The 22464-nt window shown below is 43.2% G+C and overlaps 1 protein-coding gene across 25 annotated transcripts in view; it reads right to left on the bottom strand.

Annotated features, from left to right (window-relative positions):
• LOC120029841 (transcription factor 7-like 2) overlaps positions 1 to 22464 on the bottom strand; it is a 95770-nt gene that overhangs the window by 13865 nt on the left and 59441 nt on the right. For all 25 annotated transcript variants that reach the window (XM_038975145.1, XM_038975146.1, XM_038975148.1 and 22 more), the window contains 2 exons: positions 3436 to 3568; positions 556 to 658 (listed from right to left, as the gene is read on the bottom strand). In XM_038975145.1, coding sequence (XP_038831073.1) covers positions 556 to 658; positions 3436 to 3568 — 236 coding nt within the window. The remainder of the gene's footprint in view (positions 1 to 555; positions 659 to 3435; positions 3569 to 22464) is intronic.

The raw sequence follows: 22464 nt of genomic DNA, 5'->3' as shown, positions 1-22464 counted from the left end.
TGGATACCGAGCTTTCCCTATGTACTCTGCTTATGATGTTACCAGTCAGGAAAATACAGAAATCAAGCTCTTAGAAAACTCAACAAAACCAGAAGACATTGCCTCTGACGAAGAACCATTTGACATTATAAACTGGGTGGTTCTATCCCTGAATGCTGATTGGCTGATAGCTGACAAAACTTTTTTTTTTAATACTCTAATTACGTTGGTAACCAGTTTATAATAGCAATAAGGCACCTCAGGGGTTTGTGATATATGGCCAATATACCACGGCTAAGGGCTGTATCCAGGCACTCGGCGTTGCGTTGTGAATAAGAACAGCTGTTAGCCGTGGTATATTGGCCATATACCACACCTCCTCGGGCCTTATTGCTAAATTACATCATCTACATTAGGGATGCTGAATTTATACCGTAACGATATACTTAATGATCCAAACCACTAAATAGATCTACATCTAGACATAGTTATAAACATTGTAGCCAGCACATGCGTGGAGCAATAAAAACCATGCTTGATGACAGTGGAGAAAGAGGATAATAAAATGTTGCTTACTGTGGTACTAACCAGCCTAGCGGATGGGGGAGCTGCCCTACAGAGCCAGGCGATAGAGGGTAATAGGGAGATATGTCTGGGTGTTGTGGAGGCCTTGGAATTCCTGGAGAGAAAGAGAGAGAAAGGGTAGAGAGAGCAAGGGTAGAGGGACAAATAAAGAGGACGAGAGGGATGGACCCCGAAACATCAGTCAGTGTTAAATTCCTCCTTTGTGAGTTTCATAATGAACAGAGTCGACATCACAGGACGCTGGGTGGGTGGAGAGGAGGAGGAGGAGGAGGAAGAGCGGTTGCGCTCACATGTACACAGTGCTAAATCACACGTCCTGATCAAAGCTGTTTGAGTCTGGCGGTACGGTGTCATAACGTGTTGAGAGAAAGAGGGGGGGGGGGATAAACAGGGTTTGACTTCATATCAACCCAACAAGTTCTCTTACTGTCATAAGCATGAATGAAGGGATGTTATAAACAGTCTCTGCAAGTTATTAATGGCCAGCTTGTTTCATAGCTAATATACTGGGTGACACTACAGTGTTGTATTTGCCTAGCTGTCTTTATCAGACATAGGCTCTTACAAGCATTTCGCTACACCCGTAATAACATCTGCTAAATATGTGTACGTGACCAATAAAATGTGATTTGATTTATGACTTTCGATAACATCTATGACATGCTTATGACATTGTAAAGTAGGTCTTGTAAATAGGGGCCCTTGGTTTCCAGCTTCTTTTAACCAGAATTAGTTCATCCTATTCCTCCTAACGTTTTTAACAGAGACAGAAATGATGTAGTTTTCCCATCTGATGCACAGTGACAGAGATGTCCTACAGAGGGCACTGCGAAACAATCACACATTTGCCAATGTCGCAATCACTTACTGTGGCAGTTGACAGGCAAATAAAACATGCAGACAGGCCACCCAAAACATTAGGCCTCCAAAGATCTGTCATAAAAAAAAGGAGGAATGGCGAAGGCGAGGAAATGATGGCTTTTCCATTTTTCTGGTGTTGAGCGTTAAAACGGAAGTGTTTGAGTTCCACTGGCAGACAGCACAGCGGAGGGACATTTATTTGCTCTGGTGCATTATTTTAGAGTGGTCCTGCCTGGCCTGCATATCAGTGCAGCTGTGGAGCAGTTTTTGTTTGGCTGGTGCCAATATGGCCACAGTGGACCCAGATGAAGAGTACTGTAGAACTAACCCTGGCCCCATGAATCTGTCCACAGCCGGTGTGTTGCTGGTGTGTGTCATACCCAAAGCCACAGGGCCAAGCCAGGTATTTGAAAATTGGCCCCATGGGAAGGTTTCCATAGACATTGTTCAGTGACAGGTGCCTAAGGAACATTTTGTGCATCCAAGAAGTAGACACACCCTCACTGGGGTTTGTCTCTCAAAACTGATGCCGAACTAATTGAGAACAATTTTTCTAAAAAGTTATAGATCGTTAAGTGTTCCTGAGTGGCGCAGCGGTCTAAGGCATTGCATCCAAGTGCTAGAGGTGTCACTACAGACCCTGGTTCATTTTCAGGCTTTATCACAACCGGCCGTGCTTGGGAGTCCCATAGGGTGGCGCACAATTGGCACAGCGTCATCTGGGTAAGGGTTTGGTCAGGGTAAGCCGTCATTGTAAAGAAGAATTTGTTCTTAACTGACTTGCCTCGTTAAATAAATAAAATAAAAAATTACACATTTGTAGCTGAGGAGGGTACAACAAAAATGTTGTATGCCCTAGTTCTATAGACATAATGGCACTGACTGACGCACTCCTCAGATGAAAGAGTTCCTAACATTGCTCTCCATTGCCATCCAGTGCTGAAGTCTTAATATAGCTTGTTAATTAATTAAACACTAAGCTCAATTAAGCAGACCATTAACTGGCACATTAAACAGCAGCTGGGTCATTATCACCCTTTTGAGAGGAAAATCATAATAAGAGACCATTATTACCTCAAAACACTAACAAAACAACCAGAGACCCTTCAAAGCTATTCAACACTAACTCAATATTATGTACAACATATTGAAAGTGAGTTGACCTACTAGGTCAAATGTTTATTGCTGGTGGACATTTAACGTGAAGGAATGCTACATTTAAATTCAGTCAGACGGATGGGGCACATGCTATGGTGTGTGTGTGTGTGTGTGTGTGTGTGTGTGTTGTGTGTGTTTGTGTGTGGGAGAGGAGAGGAGCATTCAGGCATGTGAAGTTACACACACACACACCCACCTCCTCCTGTAGTGTCAGAGGAGAGAGGAAATAGTGACCCTCCCCTCCCTGCCAGAGCCAAATCAACAGGCTTACTTCTGCAGGACCAGAGACACAATAGCACAGCCATAAGGAGAGATAAGCTTTCTGTCTGAGTAGCCCTGACTGTTGTCTGCCCTGAAATACCTCACACCTGGTCAGAGAAAGCAGGCCCTGCAATGCTGTGCTTTGTAAGGGCTATATCTTCCATAAATAAAACTACATTTGATCAGCCAGTCGTGTGTGTGTGTGTGTGTGTGTGTGTGTGTGTGTGTGTGTGTGTGTGTGTGTGTGTGTGTGTGTGTGTGTGTGTGTGTGTGTGTGTGTGTGTGTGTGTATGGTGGTTGCATAGGCAGCAGTGGTAGCCTTTGTATGTGGACAACAATAAGAATTCTTCTGTGTTCTGTTGAGGAATTCAAAAGACCTTGTTTGTTGACCTTGGGAGAAGATCTCGTGGCTATTGTATGTTAGTCGCTGGAATATCACTATTTGGATTTGAAGACTGTGTGTCTTTGGAACAGTGGCTGGAGTGTTAACCATTTCCCAACCATTTTTACCATTCCCCAACGGGGAAGTGTAGTGTAATGTAGTGTAATGTAGTGTAGTGTAGTGTAGTGTGTGTATGTTCTCTGTCTTACCTGTTTTGGGGTCCACGTCTCCCTGTAGGTGCGGAGGGGGGTTGCCCGGTGTGAAGTGCTCATTGCTGTAGGTGATCAGAGGCGTGAGCGGGTGCACGTGGTGAGGGTGCTGTACCACTGGGACTTTATTAGACTATAAAGAGAGGGAGCGAGAGGAGGAGGGGAGAGGGGGAGAAAATAAAACAAAAGAAGAGTGTATTAATATTTGGGTTAGGGGTAGAGATGGCAGGCGCCTGCAGTAGAGTTACAACATGGCTCAGAAAGCTCTAGAAAATTGAGAGCCATCAAATGATCAACCCCCTCGGAGCGCCAAACCGCCAGAGCAGAGTGAAAATAGTGTGCTTGGTAATTAAGAACACTTTTGCGGCAACACTCCGCGACTCAGTAATGCTATCTCAGACGCAGGGCTGTCATTTTAGTTTTGGACTGGGGCTGCATGACAAGGGGGCCTCTTACTGGGGGTAGATCGATCATGTGCAAACCACCAAATGTGTAAAATCCACACCCATTATAACAACAGTCAGCAATCCTCTACCATCCAACCCCTCACTTAGTGCTTCACCCTACTGATTCCCTCTCCTCCCTCTGCTATACACCCCTCTACCCCTCCCCTCTCTGTCCCCCCCAGGGTCTGGTTTTGGAGGGGGGTAGAGTAGGAGGGGAGGTAAAGAGGATAGGGGGGCATTGTAATAAAAGAGGGGAGAAAATCCATTTCTACATTTTTGCCAAATTAGTTTTAGCTATGTAATCTGCTCTTTGTGCTCCTAAGTGGCCCAGGCCCCTTTTTCAATTACCCAAAGATTACAGTTAAGCTGAGGGGTGCTCCGCCATGGGCCATGTTAACCAGAGCTCAGCCCTATACTCCAGGCGCGCGCGCACACACACACACACACACACACACACACACACACACACACACACACACACACACACACACACACACACACACACACACACACACACACACACACACACACACACACAGTAACCAGATTAGTGTTCTGGTTTAAACCACTGGCGGTGAGCTGGTCTTGCTCTTCAACTCATATTCTGTCCCTCGGCAGTCAAAGAGGCATCACTAATCAGGCTTGTGGTAACATGGCTGATGTGTGCTGGGGAAAAGGAGAGTGAGCTAGCTGGTGTGTGTCTGTGTGTGTGTAGAGAGAGGGAGGGAGGGAGTAGGAGCAATGGGGGTGTGGGTAATGTTCCCTTCACAAGTTCAATTTGCACTCTTGCAGTCCAAACACACTCATTAGCAGCCCTAACCATGGCGAGGCACCAACCCAAAACCTGGCTGTGGCAATTTTCCAATAGACTTTGAAATGCATTAAAGTGGGAGCGGGAGAGAGGGATAATGTATGGACTCTATGCTCATTTAACTATACAAATGCAAAGCTGAGGGCCCTAGGCAAGACACGTGTGCAGAGCTTAATGCTGAAAATCGATCATCTCCATAGGCTGAAACAACTGTGAGCAATTTATGAGATACATTTCTGTGTAACTGAATTGGTCTGAACTGAACTGTACCAGGCTGGAGTGGGTAAAGTTCCCTTCCAGTGGAGCTGTGAGAGGGGTAGAGAGGAGAGGGGGGGAAGGGTAGCGCCAGGCGAGAGAGGGAGAGGGGGGGGGGGGGGGGGGGGGGCATTCCACACCGCATGATCCCAATGAAGGATTAATGAACCCAGTAGAACTACTGGGAAACATGGAGAGACTCTGGGGACTCATTCACAGCCCTGAGCTCAAAAGACTGGAGAGCGAGAGGAGAGAGGGAGGAAAGAGAGTGAGAGAAGAAGGGGGGGGAGGGGGGTTGGTTGTGGTACACGACTCGTTAAAATGAATACAAGACACAAATCAACATGTTTCTTCCCCACAGTCCCCATATCTAATCTAAAAATATTGAACAGAGGGATAAAAAAAGATGGGGAGATGACAGCTGCCAAACACAGCTGACGAGGTAGCCCAAACGGCCTTCTCTCCTCTACCCCCTTCAGTAATGATGTGAAAGAATGTTGTCAATTCTCCCTCTGCTGAAAGGCTTTAGAGGCCATTTAAATGAGTTATTTTGTCTCCATTGAGAGACTGTTTAAAATGCCCATCCACCAAGTCTGCATTAAGAGCGAGAGACAGCAAGAGATGACAGAGAGAGAAGGACAGACAGCGAAAGGGGGAGAGAGAGCGAAGCTGTGTGTGAGTGAGTGAGTGAGTGAGTGAGTGAGTGAGTGAGTGAGTGAGTGAAAGAGAGAGAGAGAGAGAGAGAGAGAGAGAGAGAGAGAGAGAGAGAGAGGGGGGGGGATTTACATGGGGCTAACAGGCCTCCATTTCAGAAGCCCCGAGCAGAGCCAGGCAAATAATAGACAACGCAAGTGCTCCAGTTTATATGGCTTCTAGGCCATGCGGACAATACTGCTGTTTGGCTACTGTAGCGGCCAGCCTCTCTCTGTGTGACTGAGGGGAGGATTAGAACCACCCCATGAAGGGGGAGGAAAGAGGGAGGTGTAATGTCACCCATAGAGAGAAACATTCATCAGCAATGGAGGTTTGCTGCCTTACAGAGAAGGTTAGTCTGTATCAAGACGAAAGAATAAATGCATTCTGAAGTATTTGTAATGATGTTTCAGTGCAGTTATTTTAAAACAACTCTGGAGAATGCCTCAATTCTATGCTCACATGCAGCGAGAGGGGTGTGAGAGTGAAACATTCTGTGCAGTCAAGTTGACTCACACACACACACACCTCTACATGCCCTAGAGTCCAGACGTCACTGACAAGCCCATGAGTTAAGCTTTTGCACTTTCACAGAGAGAACAGGTGAGTCATACCAGATTCCAACACCTACAGTGCAGAGCCCATATGGACTGTAACACACGCACAGAGCTTAAGTGGAACAGCCATGGAGAGAGGCGGGATGATTTTTTGTTTTACTGATATGAGCCCTATCACACCTGAAGTTCAGGCCTTTGCAGAAAACACAGACTAGGTTCACACCATATCAACAATACAGTTTTGTCCCAACCCCCCCAAAAAATAAGATATAGCCTACACTGCGTGCACACACACACACACACACACACACACACACACACACACACACACACACACACACACACACACACACACACACACACACACACACACACACACACACACACACACACACACCGTCCATTAAAATGAAGCCTCGGTGCAGCACCTGCTTTTTCCCCCCATTAAAATGAAACTAGGCCTCGGTGCAGCACCTGCTTTTAACACCCTCGGACAACAGGCGCTGACGGAATCACACCACAGCTCCTCAAACAAGTGGAGCATTATACAAAGCACACATGCTAAACAAAGGAACTACGTGGGAGTATTTTCTGTTTCTCTACAAAGGAAGGAGCAAAGCCGACTTCCTGGCCCTGTTGCCATCACTCCCACCACTTTCAGTATTACTATAGACAGAAATATACCAGGAGACTAATCACGAGAGAGCTGTTCAAGAAAGTGGATACACACACACGCTCGCTCGCTCAAACGGGTACACAATCAACACACAATTGTATGAATTTGTATACTGTACTGTTCCTTGACCTTGATTAACCATTTCAAAGAAAGCGTCCCGCAGAAATTCCAACTGCTGAATGGCTAAACCCTTTACAGAAGATCTGTAGTACTAGGGCATGTGCATACACCTCTGCACACACAAACACACACTGTAGCGTACTTTATAAATAAATATACATAAAAAGACTCACACTGCCAAGAAAGACAACTGTTTTTCCTCGAGAGAGTGTGTCTGTGAGAGCGTACATGTTCACGCGAGTGTATGCGTGCGTACGCTGAATCCCCTTGGTGCGAGTGACAGTCGCAGTATCAGGGTCTTGACCCCTGATGGTGATCTCACTAGTGTCTGGGCTGTGTGGATGGAGCGAGGGCCTGTGTGTTTGTGTGCAGGCCCTTTGGTTGCCACGGAGAGGCCAGGCCGTGTCACACTCACTCAGCATCATTGTCCGACCCCTGACCCCTAGGCATTCCCATCAGCCACTCATGCAATGGGGCTGATGTAGGGCGGACACAACTTGTCCGAGTTGGTTAGGTATCTTCTTTCTTTATGGTTCAACTGACCATGGTTTTGGATCTGAAAATAAAGTGTGACCTTTATCAAGTGGTATTTCACGTTCCAATGGTACATTTGAGTAAATAACTTGGTTTTTACAATATTGCTTATCATTTAGTCTACGAAACAAATCAAACTTGTCAATTCACTTTTTGAGCTGCTTCACCACAGGCATGTGGTAATGACAGTTACAAGAGGATACCCTGTGAGAGACAGAAACAAAGAGGAGGAGGACAGAGAGAGAGAGAGAAAAGCAGGACATGGAAAAGCTGTTGGCCTTGCATTTCCGCCTGGTGGCACCTTGCAGGGCAATTTCAAGACAAAATGTGAAGGTGGCAACCTTGTAGCCCCTGGGGGGCCCTGCACGTCTCTCCATGCTTTATCTCATGATATGATGAGTTGTCACAACGCCTTGCAGGCTCTAATGAGCTGTAGTGGGGTTGAGTGAGGGGGGCAGGGGGACGGGGGAGGGGTAGGGAAAGAGGTGGGGAGCTGACAGCGTAGTGATGGATAGGGGTCCTTGCAGGCCCACAAATTCCAGAGCAAGCATAAAAAGCTGCCAGGGCATTGATCCCCTCCCAAAACGTGCCAGTGGCCCGCATCCAAGCACACACACAGAGACACCATGCAGAAAACACACACTGTGCAAGAGGAGTGGGAGGGAGGGAGAGAAAGAGAGAGAGGGAGGGAGGGAATGATTGGAGCATGTTTGTGTGTGTAGACTTTTACATTATCTGATAAGTGCAAAAACAAAACACATGGCAACATCAAAATTATTGTCCACTATCACAATAGGTCTTATTGGCGTGATAGGATTTATTTTCATAACACATTCAAGTTTACCTCTAAGGCGTTAAGAGTGCCCGCTCCAGGCAAAATATTATTGTCTCCAAGCGACACCCATATCACATCTCTGTTGCCAGTAACTACATTTTTCCCTCTCACTGTAGCAGTGATGGAGATCAAAGTGAACATTCACAAAGATACAGATCGCAGGCTACACATCAAATCCTAGTAACGATGCTATATTTTCATTAATGCATCACCTTGGGGTCAAACGAGCAGAGAAACACATACAATATCTTAAAGCGTAATCTTCTATGAACATACTGTATATACACTCTTAGAAAAAAGTATTCCAAAAGGGTTATTTGGCTGTACCCATAGGAGAACCCTTTTTGGTTCTAGGTAGGACCTTTTTGGTTTCAGGTGGATCCCAAACGGGTTCTACCTGGAACCAAAAAGGATTCTTCAAAGGGTTCTCCTATGGGGACAACCGAAGAACCCTTTTAGGTTCTAGATAGCACCTTTTTTTCCTAAGAGTATACAGTGTCAGAATAAAAATACACACACTAACTTAGATCACCATATTTGAGTTAAAACTGGACCATTTCTGCAGCATTAAATACATAAATATTTTCCATATTTAGACGTGGAACCAACCCTCACTGTTGTGTTTGCACTAAAATACTATCTCAGTAATATCTCAATGCTGTGTTGGAAAAAAATGAAAGAATTTAGGAAAGTGCTGGGCGATCAGTATTGCTATTCCAGACAGGGAGAAAAAAATCAGCCCACTCCAAGGGCATCTTACTCTAGAGACCGAGTCAGTATATTTAAAAGTTAATCTATTCACTTTGCTTCTGTGACATGCTTGCTGCTGATCACAGGACCTAACAAAAAATGTATCTGGGCCAAAGCCTTTGCTCTCATTCTCCATCTCGCTTCATTCATTCATACATATTGAAGTCTGTCATTTGTCAAATTTACATTTTGCAATATATATCTTCCATATAACTTTGTCAATGTGATTTTAATAAATAATTGTCTAAAATGTATTTCATATTGAGTTTTATACAAGAGCAATGTGCTATATGTGTTTACACTTCCCCATTAGAATGTAATCATCTCTTGAGCTTTCCTACCCGAGTTGAAGTGGTGTCTAGAAGCAGTGATACTACAGTGCAGGAGCTACACTAGTTCTGTCATCAGCTTTTGAAATGCAATCAGCGTTTTACATTTTCAGTTGAAAGAGGAGGCAATTATAATTTTGAATTAGACGGCAAAATTAAGAGAGGAATATGTTAATTTGTGGGTTATTTCAATTATATTTTCCATTTCATGGTTAGACGCGAGCATGATCAAATAATGCTTTGTCTAGGAATTACTATTCAGTTGGATAATAAGGTATGATCTTTTGATAAATAATACAAAGTAATACTGAACTAACTATTTTCATTTTAATTCATTAGTAAATAACTGTTTATAGATTTGAATAGCAATTTAAAACAAAATGGCAAATGCTGCTTTCTGTCTTTGGCCTGTTTCTGTAAATGTACACTGCTCATTAGCATATCCCCACACACACCTCTCAAACACACGCCAAGATCAAGAACACCCCCTCCCCTCCCCGCACATAAACATACACAGCCACCTAAAAAAAAAAATAGAAGCAAAAAGGAATATTTGAAAGGAAAAAGCTTTAAAGCAGATGACCACCAGCCTGCACTTACAGGAGAGGGAATACCCATCTGGGTCCCCCTTAATCACAACAACCATCATCTGAACCTCAAAGTTCAACGGTAACATAATCAAAAAGTGATGGAGAACAGGAATTGAGAGAAAGGGAGATGAAGAGAGACAGAGAAAGGCGGTAGGGGAGTGTGGTTTACTCACCCAGCCACTGAGATTCAGATGCCAGCAGCCGATCTGGTGGAGGAGGGGGAGCCCGGGGGCAAGGACTCCTCCTTTGGCTCCCCTCTCCTCCGGCCCCGCTAAAACGCCCTCACTCGGGTACATGACCCCCCGCTTACTTTTCACCTGCCCCCCACTTCTCCTCCCTCACTACAGCGTTCAAAACCACTGGCCTTCCCTTTCTTCTTCACACTCTTTTTCCTCCTCCACTTCTTCTTCTTTGTCTTTTCTTAGCCCTCACTTCTTCTTCTCCCAAAGTGCTGAAGAGTGTGCGGCTGGGCATGTGTGTGTCCCTCAAACCGAGGCATCCTCATTGCGACACGAGTGGCCCATTGTTCCCAGGATTTTATGATTGGAGGATCCACAGACATTTATGTCTGAGGATCCACAGATGTGGCTCAGGGTCTGGGGCCTAGCCTGCCCTCTACCTCCCCCAAAACAGCATGAGGATCCCCCAGCTTCCTCCACCACTCTCAGCAGCTCCTCGCAGCTTCCTCTCTCAGGAAAGTTTGTGCCGGTCACAAGAAATGAAAGCGAAAACACGAACCGAGAAAAATAAAATAAAGTGCTGCTTCTCAGTGCAGAGAAGTCTTCCCACAAGCAACAAACGAGAAAAAAATACACAACAATATAGACAACAAAAAGTATTGTTATTACAAAACTCCCAGATTGCACACTTGTATATGAGTGTGTATGTGTGTGTGGGCTCTGCAGTCCCTCCAGGATGCCCAGAGTCGAACTGGCAGCTTGAAAAGCTTTGGCTACAACAAGGTAAAGTGAGGAAGGAAAGAGACAAAGAGAGAGGGGGAGAAAAAAGAACAAGACACAACATCCACAAAGGGAGGGCAGGCTTAGCAAAGTGTAGCGAACAGTCACTTATCCATGTGATACTGACAGTCCCCTCTCCAACCCAACTTTCCAGGGGGGAAGGAGGATACGAGAAAGAAATGTATTTGTCTTCATTTTGACATGGACGTGACATCTACGTGGGGTCTTCTTTCTGTTTTTCCTTTTCTGTTTTTTTTCTGTCCAATAATATTGAAGATGGGAGGGTGGAGGATTCCACTGTTAAATCCTCCTGACCTCTCTGTGTGAGAAGATCAACTACGCAAGGCCTAAAGCCTCCATACCCCCTACTGCTCTCTCTGTCCTCCGCCTCTGAAACATTATTATCTTGAGATCATTTCCTCTGAATATTCGGGCCCCACAACCATGCTCCTGTCCCTAGCGCTTTCCAGGCTCTTACCACTTCCAGGGCCTTAGAGCAGGGCAAGCAAATGCAGGACATGTGCCTTTCACCAATTAACAAGTAGGGTGATTAACTAGTTGCACAAGAACTTGCTTCAACAAGGTTTAATTTGATATTTTGAATGTAAAGGAAATATACAATTGTGGTTTTTAATAAATCTATCATTTCAATATGATTTAGTAACAAAAAAGTAGGTAGAGTTGACCGATGGTATATTCCAAACACAAAAATCAAAAATATATTTGCAATAAAGGGGTGGCAGGTAGCCTAGTGGTTAGAGCGTTGGGCCAGTAACCGAAAGGTTGCTGGATCGAATCCCCGAGCTGACAAGGTAAACATCTGTCGTTCTGCCCCTGAACAAGGCAGTTAACCCACTGATCCCCGGTAGGCCGTCATAGTAAATAAGAATTTGTTATTAACTGACTTGCCTAGTTAAATAAAAAAAAATACATTAAAAAAAGGGGCAACTGAAAAGGCGGAGCAGCATATTTTAATATCTGAGCAACAATAAGATGTAGGAAAATGACAACAACGGAAGCAACAAAAACCTAACGCATGCCTTTTCCTCCAATATTTTATTTCAATCTTCTTCTTTTTGCCCTGCTCTTCTCTGGCGTTCGCCAGAGGCCCTTAATGCCAAAACAAAGCCCTGGGAATGTCCTTTACATGGCTCCCACAAAAGCAACGAGGCTCCGGCTTGACAAGTAAAAGAGCCCCAACAACGTGGCGGCTAATTGCCTTCCCTCCCTCCATTCAGCTCGGCCGCCACACTCCCGCGACCTCCTTTGTCCCACGTGCACTTTCTTAAGTAAACTGCCAGTTCGCCCGCAAATGATGGACAGCTCCCAATCAGCCGGCCACAATGGCAACAGTGCGACCAACAGGAGAGACGACCCCTCTGAAAAAAGAGTGAAATAAAAGACCCTCTATCCCGCTCCACTGTCTCCGGTGTACACACTAGACCAACAAGTGTGCAAGAAAAGAAACGAAAGAGAGGAAACCGGAATGGACAACAATGGATGGCGACCGTTACAAATCCTGCTCATTTGGACTTAACTTTGAGGAATACAAGACTGGACACAAAATGAAAATGATTGGCATACACTCAAAGAGATGCCCCTAATCTAGGCACATTGTTTTGTGATAACATACCATGATAATTGATTTAATATAATATTTACAGATAATACAAATTGAGTTTCATGATTTAAAATTCTATTAAAAAATACATATTTCAAAATTATTTGAGAATAACAACAATTAAAATGTATAAAAAATAATAATACATTAGAAGAAACTGAATAAAAAATACCTGATATTTAGTTATTAATAGTACAATGCACTTCACTATTTTCATTACCTTAATCATAATTGATATGATTTATGATCAATATATTATTACAAAATAATAAATATAATTTTAAATTAAAGTTGACCATGTCAGACTGTCAGACAAAGCAATCAAACACTGCCTTTCAACCTGTCACTTAGCAACTAAACTATTAGAAATTGCCAAATGTAAGACATACAATAATGTCAACAAACTCCAATAAAAAATAATATTTACAGCCAGACAAGCCAACTTACATTAGTTGAACAATAAAGCACAGGAGGTAATAAATAATGTTGAAGTCTTACCATTTAAAAGAGCTGTATTTGGGATGCTGCTCGGTTCCTGGTTAAAACAAGCATGCTGGCGCTCATGGTAGCGCACAGACTTCAACAAGACGCCCATCACCATGTCATCCACTAATCCACTGGGGGGCAGCACCTCATCTACGGCAGCCTCTCGCAAACCAAACGCCTGATCGGCTGAGTCGATAACACACCAGCCCAAAGAAGAGGGAAAAGGACCGGTGGAGCACCAGCCAGCGATGGCAAGCCCATCCATGTCCGACAGAGGAGAGCGAGCGAGCTGCCAAACTGGGCTGTTCACACTCAGCCCCCTCATTCATTCACACATACACTCTCAGGCAGCGTTGCTCTCCTCCATGTCTGACCAGGAGTCCCTCTCTCTCCCCCTCGCCCATCTTCATATCCCCCCTAATAAGCTCCTTTGTGTCCATCTCTCTTTCTTTGATAAGTTGAAAGAACAACAAAAAGAATTGAGAGAAAGAAGTGAGGGAGAGGGAGAGAGAGGCTATCCTTCCGCGGCTTGGTAGACATAAAGGTACTCGAGTCTTCTATAGGAATTTCCCTAACTTGGCTAAACTCAAGCAGTGGGGTGTCCCTCGTCATGTCATTAATCCTCAACGCTAGCTACGCTCCATTCACTAGGAGTAGGAGGAAATAAAACGCAAAATCAAAAAACACAACACAGGGCAAAAATAAATGTTTTTAAAAAGCCAAAGAAAGTAATCCGATCGGGCAGCGAGTGTGTGGTGTTATGGCCAAATTGCCCCCTGGTCCTGCCTGCCGGTAGCCACAGATTTTGATGAAGGGACCCCGTAAAATACGATACCAAAAAGACCAACCAGACATTTATTAACAAAAGAGCCAGCCGCACTGTTAAAGCTTTGCAACCTCCACTGTCTCCCTGTAATCTCTAAAGACAACAGAAAAGAAAAATCTGCCCCGACTCCAAAGTCAAACAAAGCCAGAAGACAAGCCAACAACAGCAGTTAACAATAACAAAAATACTAATAAATTGAAACAAGCCGGTGTGGTTCCTAGCGAACTTGCAATAGGAAATTAAGCCCGGACAACTGGTGGCTTGAAGAGAGGAAGCCCACTCTTAAAGCCGTGATCCGACCATCCACCATACCACCGCTGTGAGCCTTTTAACCATAGCAGAAAAAATTACTATTGATCTTCAAATGGCGATAATTTAAAAGATCAAAAAGATTAAACAAAATCAAGAATGTGCTGACTTACCATGTTACTCTTTTTTTTTGGTTGCAACTTTTATTAAAATATATATATATATTTGCTCAGCGATGAGGCATCGGAGGTGTCAAATTTTTGTAGCCGTCTCTTGATCGTATTACTTCTGCAGTCCTGGTTTCCAATGCGTGTGAACTTTTTCCGTTTCTCTTTTATTTTGTTTGTGGTACCTAGCTTTTTTTCCTTCCTTAAGACTTTAAAAGCCTTCAGCTCAGTAAACCAGCACAAATTATCTTGCCACCTTGCGCAGCTCTGATGCTTTGGCCGCTAACTTTGGAAGGCCCTTTACTACTGCATCAAAATTAGCATTGTCAAAGCAGTTAATGAATATTAATATTGTATTTGTCATTGGAGCTGGCCCATTGCTGAACTCCAAGTCATCCATCAGGGACAAGATTAAGCACACAATTATTTCTGACTGACAGGGACCAAATCTGGGAGATTTTTTCTCTCCAACAATTTAAAGAAAAAGACAAAACATCATCTTAAGGTGCCTCCCTGGAGACAAGAGACAAGATTAATACACTTTTAATGAAGCAAGATTTCATTGTGCGTGAGCTGGAGGAACGTCAGAAAAAAAGGACGTTAGAAATATTCTGACTCACAATTTTAACCGTTTTTACTGAAAGGACTGAAACCACAAATTACAAATATTTTCTGTGACAGCAGTCAAAAATTATGATTCAAGTGCTATTATAATTTTTTTGATAGAATCTGAATTATAATTAACATTTCTCCCTCCTTCTGGAATACTTTTTCCTCTGGGCTTTCTAACATGAGTTGGAATGAAGAGGAATGAGAGATATAAACACGGAATAGTAAATAATTCCTGCACAAATTTGACATGAAATGTTAATCAAAAACCTGGACCTCCAGCGCTCTACGTGGAGCCCGACACAGTGCCGATCACCGTGGACCACACAGGCAGCCTTCCACTACCACCCGCTATCACCATTTCAACTAAAACCGGGAAACCCTTTCCCTACACCATCAGAACAACCCGCTTACACCATTACAGTTCAAACTAAGGGACCTTCTCCCAACAATCTGAAATGTCTGAAGAATCACATATTTTCTAATCGAGACTGGCCAGAATAAATCCAAGTCGTAATAACATATATATATTTTTAAATACAGTGCCTTAATCAACAGCATTCTTACCTGCACCTGACTCGCTGAGAAATTAGCAATCAGGTAACATGCCATTTAGTTCAGTCCTACTATTAATCCAATATCCATTGTAATTGCTTTTGCATGTTTTTGAAGAGCGAAAAATGCACAGATCACACACAGTTGTTGTTTTTTTGTCTTCTCACGCTTGAGGCTTAAGATTTTGAACAAACAGAAAGTGAACTCTACAGTGCGATACCGGTTCTTTTCACCATTCTTTGAGGTGCTTTCGCCGCTTTCCCTGCTTTTCCTTTCCCGTTATCCGTCAGGAACCTTTTTTTAGGGCACGTTTGGAATTTCTTTCTATCTTTTCACTTTGAAATATAGTAAAAAGGCGCCAAGGGGGTGTACGAAAAATGACAGATGTGGGGCATTAATGCCACCGGCCCTGTGAATTGGTGCAGGTCGGGGGTCAAGCTATGGGCACACCTTGGGGTGTCGGGCCCCTGTCGACCACCCTGCAGGACCCCTAATACCATTAGCAACCCTTAGATGAACATAAAAAATTGGGCTTTTGTTCTCAAGGTGCTGATCCGACTCCAACAGCCCAGCGGCACTACCACCCCAAAATACAGATGGTAGTGTCTTCTATTGAACTGAAGAAAGCAGCATAGGACCGCTCAATATCAACATTTTACGGCGCCTCAAAAAGCCGCAGGCATCGGTGTGATTGTTTTCGGGTGTTTTTATTTTTTAGATAACTTTGCAGTATATACCTTTAATTTTTATAAGAGCTTTATTATATTTGACCTCACAATGAGTTTAAAATATCATATTTTGATATTGTAAGCTTTAAAAATGTATGATCATGGTCAATAAAAAAATGCTATACCAAAATACCAAATGCTATATTTAGAGTTTTAATTTACCTTGGGTTGTAATTGAGTTGTAAAATATAACCAATTTAGCAATATTAAATGAAGATATGGTTAATATTACAAATACAATTGTGTGTTCCTCACAATGCATTTGGCAATTTGAGATTGACAAATGCTGGTCTATATGTCTACTTGAGCATACATTCATAATAATAATAATAATAATAATAATAATAGTAATAGTAATAGCAATTATAATTATAATTTTAGCATACAATAACACATTGCAATTGCATGAACACAGACACACAGCCTAATTAATTAGGTGTTCACTGGAGCCTGCCTTTAAGAGTAAACAGCAAATAGAAAACCCCTCCATGTCTTAATGCATGTTGAGAGTCTATAACAGGTCCAATCTAGGTGAGTAGAAGGAAAGAGGAAAGGAGAGGAGAGCAGGCAGCTCTGTGGCCCAGCGTGATCACATCAGCACTAGTATCAAATTAACTCTCCGACTTTGAAACTTATTGATCTGCTATTAAGACACTAGTGAACTTGATGAAGTGAGTGCTGTAGGTGACTCAGGGACTTCAAAGTCTCGCGCGAGCCACATAAAACAAGCCACTTTGATCCCCCCTTGCCTCGGATCTGGAGAGGGGCTTCTGAGGAACCCCCAATTCGTCTCCTCTCTCTTCTACTCTCCTCTCTCCCACTCACCCGAGGCCCGGGCTTCAGTACCGGCTCTCTCTTTCTCTCCATCTCTCTCTGGCAGCCTGGAGAACTGGCACAGCACTACTGTACAACCACACACTGTTAATTGCACATATTCAAGGGAATGATTAACATGGAGAATACAGTAGCTTTTACAGTGGTGCAGATCTCCTGTCTGATTCACACCAACACACACACACTGTTTGACTGCATGCTACGATGCATCAAAAAATACACATTCACGTCAGCTACACTGCCGGTTCTAAAGATGTCACCATTAAAATTCACTGCTGATAAGGAGGGGAGTCTCCCGACCGAATTTACAGTATTTAATATTGTAAGGATAAGAGGAACAATGCAGAGTGCTAGATATAGCATTGCTATTGTGTGGCTCTCCTCCATGTCTGACCAGGAGTCCCTCTCTCTCCCCCCCCCAAAGAAAATCTTCACACCCATATTAGAAACTGCAGAATGCCAATCATACCTGGGATTTTCTTTTCTCCTTTTGTGCCACTGGGTGGAGGTAGTAGTTAATGTTTTAAGTTCATGCTAAATCACAATTACATTTTGAGATATAAACAAATCCAGACATGCCCACGGAACACCATATTTTCCGGGCAAACCCTCTATAGAGCCTATAGATAAATAACATAACACAAAAAGCAGTGTCTAACTCACTCACTAGAAGCTCTATCTGCTGTCTCTCTCCATTCCACTATTAGAACGTCTGGAAAATGGTTTTAAAAAACCCCACTGGTTCTGCCTCCACTCCTCCACTAACCCACAAGGGCCGAGTAAAGTAAATATGAATGGCTAAATGAAGGACCGGACAGTGTTTGCGCTTAGGCTCCAGTGCTCAAAAGGTGTGTGTGTATAAGTGTGTGTGTGGTTGCGCTTGGTGTGCCAGGGCTAAGCTGTGTCTGTTTAATTAAGAGGTGTAAACAGATGACAAATGTGAGACAGTTAAACATTTCATGTGTGTTTATCTCTCCCCTCTCGCACTCATTTATTTAGTTCAGAGAAGATTCTAGAGTGGGTGGTGTTAAAGACTGATGGGAGAGACGGCGTCGGATTAAAACGCAGCCGCCACGCTACCGTGACAGTCAGCAGGCAACAGAGAGAAATTGTTTTGACATTTTTTACTGCTCAACTAAATTCTGTTTGATAAAAAAAAGAGAGGGATTATACAATTAATTGAATAAATTCAAATACTTATGCTGCTACGCAGCTGTTGTTAGAGGCAATAATTACATTGGTTTCAATTTTGATGACATTATGACATTGAATGACAAAACATTGGAATTAGATTTTCTATTTCAAACAGTATCAAGTGAATTGACAATATAAAAGTGCAATTAATATTGCTAGAACGTTCATGACCGCATTCTCCTTGCAAGTAAGATCACCTGACAATGTTTTTATGCTTCCTATCTCGCATTGATGTATATTGCCAAGAGTCAATGTCAAATCGGAGCTGCGCAACACCCGCAGTAAATGCAGAACGAACAACGCCTGCGGCACACGCATCCTTTTCTTAACCCACTTGCAATATATAGCTCAAAGTTATCATTTCCATTGTGACAATGTTAAAGTCAAAAAAAATATGTTTGGGGGGTGGATAGGGGAAGGAGAGGCATGAGAGGCAGGAGAGAAAAAGCAAAAGAAGAAGGAGAGGGAGAAAAAGAAGAAGAGGAGCAGGAGGAGGAGGGGAAAAAAGAGCCCTGTGCCACGAGCATATATAAGAGAACTTTCACCAATTAGTGGGGAGAAACGGGAGAGGGAGCTGCCGCAGAGCCGGCACTCAAAGAGCCAGGCCTCGCGGCGGAGCTGTCATGTCGGCAGGATTGATCAACAGGCCTGCTATTTCTAATGGCATGTTGTCATGAAGCCGCAGCCATGGGGAGCCACCTGCCTCAGTCCTCCTAGACAGCAAAGTGTGTGTGTGTGTGTGTGTGTGTGTGTGTGTGTGTGTGTGTGTGTGTGTGTGTGTGTGTGTGTGTGTGTGTGTGTGTGTGTGTGGATTTGAGATTGGGTTGGGGGGTATTGCAGCAACCATATATACCTATTCCGTGCCAGTATATCTTTTACTAACAATTTGAGAAGGGCCTCAATTCCTCCTCCCTCTCTTCCTTCCTACCTTACCCATCCCTGAAGTGTTCAAATGTGACAGGTGCACCTGTACTGTTTTAATCTCACCTAGTCCAGCCAGACAAAGCTTGTGTCAGTGCAATGACTGCAAACATGAATATTTATAATATTGTTTTAATTTCTATTTCCATTTGATAATAATAATACATTAAATCAATTTAAACCTCTCAGCTGTTCAACATGTATTGTTAATAGGAGTGAAATTAAAATACAATAAATAGAAGATGAGTTTCTGCTAAGAAGCAATTTTTTATTCCATTTTCATAACAAATCAGAAGTACCCATTTCATTGAGCTATAAATGATTGTCTCAATCAAGAGGCTATGATAAGCTGCATTAAGTATGCAAAAAAATTAGATACTATAAAGCATCTTATTTGATTAAAGCTCATTTACTGAAAATCTAGCCAATTTTAAAACATTTTTGTATAATTTAAAACATTTCTGGTAGAAACGACGCAATCAAACAAAGGAAATCGCTCAATAAAGAATTAGTCACGTTGCTCCGTTTTTCAGTAATGCGGCAACAGTAACTAGAAGCCTTGCTTAATTTCTAGCCTCCACTGCAACACAAGTGTGGCCTCACTAACGATAAAAAGTCAAATAAAAGTTACAGAACTTTCGAGTTCAAGGTAGCGCTAGCTACTTGGAGTGTATGTCACGTACAGGTAACCTTTTTATCGGGCCTGCCTCTGGTCTCATCAGTCGATTAAATTCTCTGCCCGCGGCAGTGGCTTAGCCGAGGGACACGGACCAATAGAAAAATATTTCATTGTGTTAGCATTTCAAATGGCGAGTTGAGGGTGGGGGGGGGGGGTTGGAGAGGTGGGGGGAAGAAGCGCAAACCGATCATTGCCAGTGGAATTAATTGGCTATTCCGAGAATAATGTCCCTTACCCATGATCCTCGGAGGGCCGAACGCTAGCGGAGGCCACTTTTTTTGTTCGGTGTCTTCAAAAAGAGGACTGCTTGGGGGTACTGACCGTATTAGGGTTTTAGCTCAGTCCCCTAAAGGCCGGGTGAAATAATCAGAGGCGCTGAACCAAACTCGGCTAATCCACACCCTAATTAAAAACTCAGAACCCCATTACACCTCACCGTAATTCCAATCGAAAAATAAATACTTCTAAAGAAATAAAATGGAGTGAAAATAAAATTCGGAACATAAAGAGAAAGAATAAAACAACGATATATGCAGAGAGAATTTTAGAACAATGGACTGCACTAGGCTTTCAGCCAACGCTCAATAAATGGCTCAAGATGGAGCTACCATGGTGGTGCTTCTATCCTTTTATTCAAGGGGATTTGGGTTTGAGCTCTGTTACACATCGCCCAAGCATATGCAATGACCCTAACTGATATCGGTGCATCTTTTAACCATATCTTAATCTAACCTTTTTAAAGCTCTGTGGCTTTTCAGACTCAAAACAGCATTAAGAATGAGTATTGTTTGGAGCAGGGGGGGAGGCAGCCCTGGGAGACGATTCCACAGAATTGTTGGGCCTGGTCCGGGGCAGGAGCCCTCTGGATAAACAGCTGCTTATGCGCACGAATCATCAACTCTATAGAGCAAAGTGGGTAAACAACCCCCCCCCCCCAAAAAAACAAGATCCAGATTAGGGGGGGGGGGGGGGGGGGGGGAGAACCATCCCAAATGCTCTATCTCTCCATATCGACCACTTTGGGTCTATAGTACGCAGTTTGTCGATTTTATCCCCCCCCAAAGACGGACGGGCGAATTCGCAGTGGTCCCCATTACACGCCTCTCCTTCGCTCATTGTGAATTCAGTCAACGAAGTCAATCTTATTAACTTCCGCACTGGTTCACACATGACATTTTCTTCAATTTTCTCGGCAACATCAAAAACATCAATTAGCAGCTGGAAAATGGGAAGGAGCGAATGACAGAGTCCGATAACAGACTTATTTGAAGCTGAGGGTAAATCTATTCTCCGGTTTCTGAATGTGTTCATTACAATTGCATTTTCAAAGAAGACCTCCAAATAGCAAAGAAATTAAACGTATCTTCTAGAAATGTCCAGAAATTGTTTTTTGTGTGTTTTTTTAATCCTGTGTCTATCTCCCGGCCTCAGCGGGCAACACAAAGCATAGTGGTGCCGCATTTTCCCTCTCTCATTATAACAGCTCACAACTTCCTCCACAGAACTTGAAACCCTGTAATGCCAAATCCAACCCGGAAAACAACAATTTTAAAGAAATGTAGCATTTTCCTATGATGGATGGAGACTAAAAATAACCCTTTAACCGACCTATTGTCAAATAAAAAATATAGACCGACTGTATGATGATTTAACACCTACTTTTATTTTAAAATAGTGATTAAATACACCAGATATCATATCACAAGGCAAATCTGAGGGAAAAATATGTTTATTGAGTTTTATTGAGTTGGTTTTTACCCTAATCCTATCTTAAATTAAAGTCTAAATAAGTGAAGACTTCAATATCCAAAATCCACTGTACTGAGAAGTAGTCTTGCAATGTATGTGGCATGGTATCACACCCCCTCATAGTTTAGCCTTGCTTTTAAATGCAATGTTTCCTTCCCATTACTGGATCCTGGATACTTGAAATGCTATAAAAAAAATAATTACCATATTAAATATCATACATCAACTCATTTCAATTAATAATTTCCTGCTTTTTACATCATATCACAATGTGTGTCGAAATATGAACCTGCATATTAAAAAAACATTTCTTTGCTCAACTTTTCCCCTTTCGCAACATTGATGAACATGTAACCCAATAAACTAAGTAAAAGGCTATTTTTTGCTGATATCCAAACATCGTCAGACGGCTTCCTCATGCTTGAGTTACATCTCCGAGGGGGTGAACAAAAGCAACTTTAGTGGCTGCGGAAAGACACTCGTAATGCTATGGGGGAGAGGGCCGATCACATACAGAGATGCGCGGATCATGTTCCTCCGGCCCATTGATTTCTGATCTTTTGACATTATTTAGTTGCTTTTTATTTTCTTGCCCGTCTTTCTTCCACGTCACAAAAGACAGGGATGTCCAAACAAGCGACGGTGGGGATATCTACTATCTGTCAAAAGAGCAGGCTTTTCCCGGCACTGAAGCAGTGGAGTGCTCTGACAGTGCCGAGAACCATCGGGATGAAAATATCACTCTTTATAATGGGGCTAATCAGATTTCGGATGCTATTTGCCTTCTAGCCAAGGAGAGACGGGTGGCGTAGAGCAAAAGGGCTGTAACCAATACACTTCCCCTAGTCCATCAGAG

Source organism: Salvelinus namaycush, chromosome 35, assembly GCF_016432855.1.
Source record: "Salvelinus namaycush isolate Seneca chromosome 35, SaNama_1.0, whole genome shotgun sequence".
Lineage (NCBI taxonomy): Eukaryota > Metazoa > Chordata > Actinopteri > Salmoniformes > Salmonidae > Salvelinus > Salvelinus namaycush.
The sequence above is the reverse complement of the archived record's forward strand: the minus strand, read 5'-3'. Positions and strand labels throughout refer to the sequence as shown.